The sequence below is a fragment of the Podarcis bocagei genome, assembly GCF_964188305.1.
Source record: "Podarcis bocagei genome assembly, chromosome: 14".
NCBI classification, from domain to species: Eukaryota; Metazoa; Chordata; class Lepidosauria; order Squamata; family Lacertidae; genus Podarcis; species Podarcis bocagei.
The window spans coordinates 38,061,115-38,071,919 of NC_138139.1; the positions used below are offsets into that span (position 1 = coordinate 38,061,115).

A 10,805-nucleotide genomic window follows, 5' to 3' on the forward strand; every position below is an offset into this window, starting at 1 on the left:
AGTCACGATTTTGTGCTTTCCCCCTCTCTGGACCCAGGCTCTACTGCCTCAAAATCTATGGCTTGTCGTCACTGTGGCGCTTGTTCCGTGGGAAGAAGTGGAACGTCTTGAGGCAACGCGTGGACTCCTGCTCCTACGACTTGGACCAGGTGAGGGTTTTCAGGGTGTCTGGGAGGGAGATAGTTCTGTGTTTCCATGTGGATTTGCATGTGCACACTCACCCCCTCCCCTTCCCCGTGGTGCATATGCAAAGGGCTTAATTTGGCATTATTTCCAATGGTTTGCTGATTGTCACCGGCTGTGCATCTGTAGGTGTATTGGCAGAAAGAGCTGCAATTCAACCTTTTGTGCCTGTTTCTGAACACCGTGGATGCTGGTGCATATCAGGAACATTCAGTCCCAACCTTCCTCTTTGCCCATACAATGGCCAGGCACGGCCTCCCTGTGTATCACTCAACCCTGAATCTCACTGTTCTCCGCTGGCCAATTTTCTGCCTGGCTCTCAGGCAATTATAGCCGAAGGGGGCCTAATCCCTGAGAGACTCCTTTGGCAGATGCCTGGTGCCATACAAGTCAGAGCGCTGGAGTGATAAGGGCGGGTGGGGAGGGGGGGAAGCAATTTGAGTAAAAGACACCAAATAATTACAACCATACCCCACAGTGTTGCCATAGTTACCTGCTGCTTTGTGTTTCTATTAAAAGGCTCCATTTAATTCACATCAGATGGAGTTGGGCCCACACATTCCCATCAGGATGTGGATAATGTTTTGAAGTGGGGTGGGGGGTGGCTCTATCTGCTTCTTACCTTTTACAAAATGTCAAGGTAACAGCATGACCAGTGTGGAGGCTGGGTCCCCGCAATCCCCAACCCTGCTTTCAAACAAAGCAGGGAAAGTGAGGAAGCTAGGGCTGAACTTCCTTACCACTGTTTTACTCCTTTGTCTGCCAGGAGACAAGAGATTGCTGGGGGTGGGGGTTGCAAGATGCAAATATTCCTTCCAGCTTCTGCTGCTGTCTCTCTGAGCTTTGGAGATCTGCTTAAGCAGAGCGTGCTGCTGAATTTTGTCTGAGGGCTGTCAGGTTCTTCTCAGTCTAGAGTTGGCCAAGGAGGCCACTGCTGTTCAGTCCTTCCTGGGGGGTGGGAGGGTGGCAAGAGAAGTGCTTTAAACCAAGTTGTTTCTTGTTCTCGTCAACTGACGATCTTTTATATCAGAGTTCAGGAACCTCAGGTTCAGGGGCTGAATGTGCCCTTCCAAGCCTCTCTGTCTGGCCCCAGGATCACACATTCCCTGCCCAGCCCCAGGCCCTACTGGCCCTGCTTCACACCCTCCAAGTGTTTGTTATCGTTATCATTAACATTATCATTATTTATTAAATTTGTCTACCACCCTTCATCCAAAGATCTCAGGACGGTTCACAACATAAGATTACAATATAAAAAACACAAAATATATAATAAAAGTAAGACCAAAAACAAACCACTATTTCCCCCTCCCACAACACATTTAAAAGGGCATTGGATGTCAATCAGCCCAAGGCCTGGTTGAAGAGGAATGTTTTTGCCTGGCAACTAAAGGTGTATAATGAAGGTGCCAGCTGAACCTCCCTGGGGAGAGCATAACACAAATGGGGAGCCACTGCAGAAAAGACCCATGCCCATGCTGCCACCCTTCGAACCTCTTGTAGAGGAGGCACATGAAGAAGTGCTTCAGATTATGATTGCAGGCTCCAGATAGGTTCATATGGATGTATTGCAGTCCTGAGGTATTTAAGGCTTTAAAGGTTAAAACCAGCAGTTTGAATTGGGCCTGGAAACTAATTGACAGCCAGTGCATTTGGGCCAGGATTCATGTAACCATCTTGCCCCAGTGAGCAACCTGGCTGCCAAATTCTGCACTAGCTGAAGTTTCTGAAGCATCTTCAGAGGCAGCCCTACATATAATGCATTGCAGTAATCTAACCTAGAGGTTACTAAAGCATGGGCAACAGTACAGTGGTACCTTGGGTTACAGATGCTTCAGGTTACAGACACCGCTAACCCAGAAATAGTACCTCGGGTTAAGAACTTTGCTTCAGGATGAGAACAGAAATCATGTGGTGGCATTGTGGCAGCAGCAGGGGGCCCCATTAGTTAAAGTGGTACCTCAGGTTAAGAACAGTTTCAGGTTAAGAACGGACCTCCAGAACGAATTAAGTTCTTAACCCGAGGTACCACTGTTGTTAGGTTATGCCTGCCCAGATAGGGGCACAGGTGAGCCACCAGCCAAAACTGATGGAAGGCACTCCATGCCACCAAGGCCACCTGAGCCTCAAGCAACAGCAAAGAATCTAGAAGTATTCCCAAACTGCATACCTTCAGAAGAAGTGTAACCCTGTCAAGAGCAGGCAACCTCCTAGCCATCTGGTCTAGGGAACCACCCACTAACAGTGCCTCAGACTTATCTGGATTGAGCTTCAGTTTATTGGCTTTCATCCAGTCCATTACCAAGGTAAGACAACAGTCCAGCACATCTACTGCCTCACCTGCAGATATTGCTGACATCATACGCCAAACCTGTAAACATTTTCACTGGCTGAAATGTGTCTTTGAGTTTTGATAATGCCTCTCACTTCCCTGGATGGTGTATGAATGTGTATAGAAGATAGCTTGCAGTACAAAGGTATAATTTACTTTCCCCACTCTGCCTGCTTTTGCCTATGGCCCTGCCCTCCACTGGCATGTGGCCCCAGAAGGTTGCCCAGAATGAAATGTATCTGAAAACAGGAAGGATAAGACTTCTTTGCTCTCAGAGTATTTTAGCCTTGTATTGCTACTGACTCATAACTTAGATTTCTTTTTATAGCTGGCTTCAGCTACTATAGGATTGATTTGTGTCCTTTTCCTCCTCCAGCTATTCATCGGCACTTTGCTGTTTACCATCTTGCTGTTTCTTCTGCCCACAACTGCACTGTACTATTTGGTCTTTACCTTGGTAAGTTTGCTGCTGATTTCGTTGCTACTTATAAATGCATTGGTTGCTTTTCTATAGGAATGCACTCAAAGGGATATACAAAAGTTATGAAGGGCGGCTGAACAGTTCCTGGCCGAAGTGGAATGGAGTTGGGTTTCTATGGCCCAAACAGCACTTGGCTGGATGACAGGATGCAAGACTGGGAGGGGAAAGAGGACTTTCCTTCCCCTTCTCCTGGGAACCAGAAAAGAGTCTGGGATGATTGGTCAGTTGATATGCTGGTCCGCCTCAAAATGTGTCTGAGTAGCACTCGATTAAAACAGTTGTGTCAATTGTTGCAATCGGTGGTTGCTGTCTTCAGCCAGCTTCCACCTGCCTGCCTTCTTAGATGTCTGCTTGCTGCCAGTCTAGGAACTAGCAGTTCCTCCTTGTCCTCCTTAGTCTCAGTGTTGCCCTTGTGAGAACTTTGCAGGGAGGAGCAGGAGGGGGACAAATATACCATTAATTGTCCTTGGCTTTGGCTCCGCCTGCTGTTTGTCTCCCTGCCTTCTGCCCCAGAAGTCCCAATGAGTACAAATGGCCTCTGCTTGCAGCTTCTTCTTTCAGAAAGAACAATTAGAGTATTTGCCAAACCTATGTTTGGCAAATTTGTCCAGTGGTGGTACTGCTGTAGATTGAACTAAAAAAAAATCATTTTTCCTCCTAGCTCCGTCTACTGGTGGTGATTGTACAAGGCTTGATCCATCTGCTAGTGGACCTCATCAACTCGCTGCCCTTTTATTCAGTCATTCTCCGGCTCTGCCGATCCTACAGACTTGCATGTAAGCTCCATACTGTAGTCAAGGCAAGACTTCAGAAGTTGCATATTAGCGGGGACAGAGGTTGGAAATTTTTGCTTAGAAGCAAGTGACAGGCATCTGAAGACTGGCCATGTGTACTTTAAAGCAGGGTTCAATTTCATAGAAACACTCACCACTTCTGCAATAACAATGGTTTGCATAAGGCTTGCATGGTACTGGGACACGGGTGGCACTGTGGGTTAAACCACAGACCCTAGGACTTGCCGTTCAGAAGGTTGGCAGTTCGAATCCACATGACGGGGTGAGCTCCTGTTGCTCGGTCCCTGCTCCTGCCAACCTAGCAGTTCAAAAGCACGTCAAAGTGCAGGTAGATAAATAGGTACTGCTCCAGCGGGAAGGTAAACGGTGTTTCCGTGCGCTGTTCTGGTTCAGCAGAAGCGGCTTAGTCATGCTGGCCACATGACCCGGAAGCTGTATGCCGGCTCCCTTGGCCAATAAAGTGAGATGAGCACCGCAACCCCAGAGTCGGTCACGACTGGACCTAATGGTCAGGGGTCCCCTTTACCTGCATGGTACTGGGAAGGCTATGTGTTTAATTGGTTGCTGGTGGGGAGTTCAGGCAAATTATCACCTGTCATTATGCTTCATGAACAAGATGCTATCACCTCCAACAGCTAAGAAACCTTATGGGCATTCAGTGGTTTTCTGGTGATCCTGCCACATACATCAGTAGGGTCACACTGACAAACAGGTCAGAAGGGAGATCACCAAAACCCCGTGGACTGTTTCTTGGGAATCTGCCTTCTACCAGGTCAGACTCTTTGCCCATCTAACTCAGCATTGTCTGCTTAGACTAGCAGCAGCTTTCCAGAGTCTCAGATGGAGAGGGGCGCCTTTCACATCACCTGCTTCCTGATGCTGTTAGCTGGGGATGCCAAGAGTGGATTGAACTAGGGACCTTCCATATGCAAAGTTGGCGCTCTGCCATTGAGCTATGGTGCCATCATGCTGTACATGCAAGAAGTTCAGAAATGCTAAGGGCATTTAAACAAACACCAGCTTGTTTGAACCCTGAACAAAGTGAATGGAGACCTCAGAGACCAGGGTTCAAATCCCCACTTATCCATAAAGTTCAGTTGGTGACCTTGGGCCAGTCACTACCTCTCAGCTTAGCCTACTTTACAGGGTAATTGTGGGGATTAAATGAGGAGGAGAACCCTGTGCGCCACCTGGAGCTCCTTAGAGAAAAGGTGGAGTATAAATGCAAGCCATAAATAAATAATGCCCTCTTGATGTTCTTAGACTCCAATTCCCATCAGCCCCACCAACTTGGCCTATAGTCGGGGGTGATGGGCACTGAAGTCCCAACAAGATCAGGAGGGCACCATGTTGACTACTAAACCAATCGGCCAATACAGACTGTATCTTTCCACTGTATCTTGTGTATTTTCAGCTGGTGTGAAGTTCAGAGTCCTGGAGCAGGAAGCTGGGAAACCTCTTCGACTTCTAATGCAGGTAAATCATTTCATTGTTTGATGGCCTGTGCTTAGGACTTTTCCTGCTTTTTAGAACAACATTTTGCTCTTCCATATTGATCTGCTCCCCAAATTTCCCTTCTGTGAGAGTGCACAGGACTCCTCTTCAGTTTTCTGTAAAACATTTAGCCCAGCAAGGAAGGTGTCGGTTGTAGCACTCTGGATCCTGTCCAATCTGAATAGGCTTCAGTCCCCTAAAATGCTGAGCTAAGCTTGTGTTTAAGTGGCTTCCTGGATCAGGGCCAGAGCCCTTACTATAACATGTAGTGTGAGACTTGCAGTGAATATAGAATAGCCTTGTGCTGTCAACTCAAATTATGAATCCTCTAGCCATTTCCGGTGGCTTAGAGATTGTTAAGAACTCCACACTCCTAATTCTGTCTTCCAACAACAGCCATGTCAGAAAAAACACTTAGAGTGCCATTTCTTTGGTATTCTCATGTCAGTTGTGATCTCACATTATGCTGAGCTTCTGCGCTCCTGTTTCCAAGAGTGTGAAATAGATCACCAAACGGTCAGGCGTGAAGCTTTAATTTGAGAGGAGCAACTCTTTATGCAGGAAAGGAGTTGCACGCACACATCCACACAGGCACACCGCTCACCCTGTGCGCATGACTCAGCCTTGTCCAGGTACAGCCACTGCAACTGTCCCTCTCGCTCCTTCTCTCCCGGCAGATAAACCCTCTGACCTACGGCCGCGTGGTGCAGCTGTACAAGCTCCCAACATACAGCTGCTACCCCAAGGACTCCTGGGTCTCTTTGTGCAAGAAGCTGCTTGTTGGGGAGCTGATCTACCCTTGGAAGCATAAAGGAGAGAAGCAGGACTGATTCACAGCAACTGAGGTGGACTGCAAATGCTTGAGCCTGAAAGGAACATTGGAGAGGCAGTACTGTTACTCCTGGCGAAAGACACCTTGGAAACAGCAGCTGCCAAGTGGTACCCGATGGATGCTTCATTTTGCCAGGAATGTGTTGGGTGGTCAGTTTCCAAGGAGGGAGGGAGGGATTGATTTCAGGAATGGGATCCCCTTTTCCACTAGATTGAGGGAATTCCTTCTCCCCACCACCACTCAACGAAACATTATCTAATCCTGAGTTAGAAATTACCAGCCTGGAAGTATCAGGTGGCCAAATTAGCGCGACAGCCGAGAGGAAATCTGTTTTCGTTTGTTTGTTTTCTTAGGGTAAGCTGCCATTTCTGCAGGAGCCCAGTGTGTGGTATCTGACACACAATTCCACTTCTTGATAATTTCAGCTTCACTTCCCCCCACTCCTGACATACAAGTGTCTAGCCCAGGTGATTGTGATGATGTAGGTAAAGATGTATGGGCAACACCTGTCACAAGCTTGGGAGCCAAAGGGTTGGCCAATAAGATCCAGTGGTCTGAAGAGTCTGCCCAGCTCCAATCAATTCCTGTTGGGAGACAAGCACCTGGGGAGAGCCAATGTTTTTATACCCTGCTTGCAGGGTTCCCAAAAGTATTTGGCCAGCCACTGTCAGAGACAGGAGGATGCTGGTCTGGTTGGAACCATGTCCTCATCCAGGAGGACTTTGTTCTTAAGGTATTATGAATTAATGGGCAAGCTAGCTCTGAAATGTATCATGTAGCTTATGTGATTGATTTCTCTTTGACAAGTACCTGCCATGGTGGGATGTGAGAGATGGACAAGCTGAATCAGGACCATGGCATCTTTAACCCTCTGCCATCCTGATTAGAATGGAGCCCATGTACATCTGCTATTTGCAACAGGAAGAAAGTTCTCATGGGTGCTAATAGGACTTTATTCCCATTGAAGATAGCAGGTGGAGGGAATTCTGTGAGCAAGGGGTTACATGCTCTCCCTGGCATACTCCTGATCCATTTCCCACCCACACCAGCTCTTTGTTGAAAAGGAATCAGCTATACAATGTCATGCTACTTGACAAACATTGTGACTAGTCTGGTCCATAGTTAATTACAGAGTTCCTTGCCTCCCCTTCTCCTGGCAAGTGACTAGAAACCCATAGCAGATTATGCAAAATTGGGGAAAAAATGCATTGGAAATTATGTAAATATGCTCCCAGGTCACGACATTTAGTTTTACTCATCCCAGACTTTTGCTTTCTTTTATAGATTATATGACATGGTTGTTGTTTTCAAAAGTAGCCCCACTCAGCTTGTCACAGCACTTCTACAAGGTATTGTGATATGTCCATTAAAAAGTGGAGCGGGGAATCATTACAGGCAGTGACCATTTTGTGCAAGGATTACGTTCCCTGCCCCCGCGCATGTCGGCAGAATGCCCGTCCCACCCTGTTCCACCCTGCCCCGTTCTGCCTTCTTCTGGGTCCAAGGACCTGTGCATAGCCGATCGTGCATCAGTTGGACATGTCTAAAATGGTCACCGCGTGTATTACACCGCCTGTAGGACAATTCTAGGACAAATGTAGACTGCCCCAAAACTTTGATATATAAATATTTAGTAGAGAATACACACTTGCCGTTCTTTTTTACAACATAGACCAGAAACCACAGAAGATCTTTATTATCTAGTATTTGATCATTCTGAGCTCCCTATTACATAATTTGGCCCTAGTGAGGCCTAGAACAAGTAGTAAGCAGATGATGGATCCATGTACCTGGTGATTTTTAAAAATGTTTTAAGCCAATTTATTGGATGTTGAATTCTGTATTGGAGGCAAATCTGCTTTGAGCACCCTAATAGAAGCTGGTGGAAGTGCAGGCAGGATAGCGTCTTATCTGTTGCTTAATTTGGGAGCAGGACTTTATTGTATTTCAGGCAACTTGACGTGAGAGAAATGATTCCTAGACAAGAAACTGGAAGCATACTTCGCTTTTCAAGTCAGCTCCATTGAAAGTCCTTGGGGCAGATTCTTTCTGAATAGTTTTAGGTCAGTGTGTTTATGTAAGATGAAGGCCCAAAGTACTCACTGCCTTGCCATTAAGTTTCAACTGAAGAGCCATTACTAAGTGCCACAGTACAAAGCAATAATCGGTGTACCTCTCAAGGCTCTATGATGGCCAAGAACATTCCTGGTTTTTTTAACCTTTTTTAAGTCAAAGCTTTAATGTTCATTTCACCACCAGTCCTTGATTTCCAACATGTCTTCCTCCTACCCATTGGTGTTTCTGTTTCCGCCATGCCTCATAGCAGGTGGTACCTGCCAATCTTAATAGCACAACCACTAGCCTTCAGCTGTGTGACACACACACACACACACTTTAGCATTAACATTACTCTCTACTCAGGACAGACAGTGATGACATACCCCGGGCACGATTTATGCCAGTGCTTCCATACTTCATCCTCAGGCAAACAGCCATGCCCTGGAGTGGGGAATCAAGGTGGTTTTGGCAAGCAGGCCCTGGCCTCGAGACACTGCCAAGGATGGGGCACTAGGGGACCCCTTCAAACATGGAGCTGGCTGGCCCTTGCTTAGCTGTGGATCTGGACTCATTTGGTGTGCTGCCAGCCTCGTGTAGCAACAGCCAAATACACAGTGTTGCCCTTCCTTGCGATTTGATGTGACATGATTGAGGCCCATTTAGTAGCATGGGTGCACCTTGCAGCACCTCCATGTCTCTCTTTCACCATATGGACTCCCATCGGAGAGAGGCCATTATTTGTATTTCCCTGCTTTACGTTGACAGACGTGCATTGAATTTGATGTTGCCACATAGCCACTGTGTATATTCTTAAGCCATAACAGAGACAACCTTTAGCCGTGACACTTGTGCCTAGTCATAGAGCCCTGTTCTGTATGCATGTGGTCTTGTGTATGCACAGTGGGCCTTGGAAACACACTCGTAAAGTCACACACTCCATGTTTCTGAACAAGACTCCAATACTGCACAGAAGAACCATCCCGATGGAAATGAAATCTCTTCGTATGTGCGTCTCACCATGCTCATTGCAGGATGGAGATCATAAATCGTTCTAATTTCTCTCTCACTTTTACTTAATTTGCTGAGAGTTTGCATGAATGTCCTCTTTCTTCTGTCTGCTTTTCCCTGGGTCTTGCTCTGGTGTGAGCATTGTTGTTGGCCTGAGGGGGGCAGCTTGCCAATCCCACTCCGGTCACAGGCAGAATGGAGCAAGCACTCAGCTTGCTGCACTCAGCTTGCTGATGCCAGCACTCTAGAACTCTTAAGGGGAGAAGACGTGCAGCCTGATCTTCTCTGTCTGCACAGTGTCAGTGCCTGTGTTGTCTTCTGCCAAGCATTGGAGAACGCCTGGGAACTCTTGCCCTGCCCTGGCATTGCCAAAACAGGACTTTACTTCTCTGTTAGGCTACTGCTGCCAATAAAAATGATTTATCTGAGCCTTTCTTGCAAAACTATGTTAGTGCTTCACTTAAAAGCAACAAAAAAAAATCAATGGTTCCTCTTCATCCTGGAGAAGAGTGACTAGTGGGGTGCCACAGGGTTCTGTCTTGGGACCGGTCTTATTTAACATCTTTATCAACAACTTGGATGATGGACTCAAGGGCATCCTGATCAAATTTGCAGATGACACCAAACTGGGAGGGGTGGCTAACACCCCAGAGGACAGGATCACACTTCAAAACGACCTTGACAGATTAGAGAACTGGGCAAAAACAAACAAAATGAATTTTAACAGGGAGAAATGTAAAGTATTGCACTTGGGCAAAAAAAATGAGAGGCACAAATACAAGATGGGTGACACCTGGCTTGAGAGCAGTACATGTGAAAAGGATCTAGGAGTCTTGGTTGACCACAAACTTGACATGAGCCAACAGTGTGACGCGGCAGCTAAAAAAGCCAATGCAATTCTGGGCTGCATCAATAGGAGTATAGCATCTAGATCAAGGGAAGTAATAGTGCCACTGTATTCTGCTCTGGTCAGACCACACCTGGAGTACTGTGTCCAGTTCTGGGCACCACAATTCAAGAAGGACACTGACAAACTGGAACGTGTCCAGAGGAGGGCAACCAAAATGGTCAAAGGCCTGGAAACGATGCCTTATGAGGAACGGCTAAGGGAGCTGGGCATGTTTAGCCTGGAGAAGAGGAGGTTAAGGGGTGATATGATAGCCATGTTCAAATATATAAAAGGATGTCACATAGAGGAGGGAGAAAGGTTGTTTTCTGCTGCTCCAGAGAAGCGGACACGGAGCAATGGATCCAAACTACAAGAAAGAAGATTCCACCTAAACATTAGGAAGAACTTCCTGACAGTAAGAGCTGTTCGACAGTGGAATTTGCTGCCAAGGAGTGTGGTGGAGTCTCCTACTTTGGAGGTCTTTAAGCAGAGGCTTGACAACCATATGTCAGGAGTGCTCTGATGGTGTTTCCTGCTTGGCAGGGGGTTGGACTCGATGGCCCTTGTGGTCTCTTCCAACTCTATGATTCTATGAAAACTGCATCTTAAGCAATGATTATGGTCTAGAATCCCTACCGTAAGTAGAAATACACCACTACTACTACTCTTTCTCAAGCGCCATGTGATGTTGTCAGCAGGAAATATCTCCCTCCTTAAGTTACATAGAAAGACTC

The 10,805-nt window shown here is 46.8% G+C and overlaps 1 protein-coding gene across 2 annotated transcripts in view; it reads left to right on the forward strand.

Annotated features, from left to right (window-relative positions):
* Positions 1–9,610, forward strand: part of PIGQ (phosphatidylinositol glycan anchor biosynthesis class Q) — a 35,088-nt gene extending 25,478 nt beyond the window's left edge. For both annotated transcript variants that reach the window (XM_081169881.1, XM_081169880.1), the window contains exons 7-11: positions 38–149; positions 2,892–2,972; positions 3,658–3,772; positions 5,205–5,266; positions 5,962–9,610. In XM_081169881.1, the coding sequence (XP_081026007.1) occupies positions 38–149; positions 2,892–2,972; positions 3,658–3,772; positions 5,205–5,266; positions 5,962–6,114 (523 nt within the window). In that variant the 3' untranslated portion in view covers positions 6,115–9,610. The remainder of the gene's footprint in view (positions 1–37; positions 150–2,891; positions 2,973–3,657; positions 3,773–5,204; positions 5,267–5,961) is intronic.
* Positions 9,611–10,805: the final 1,195 nt, after the last annotated feature.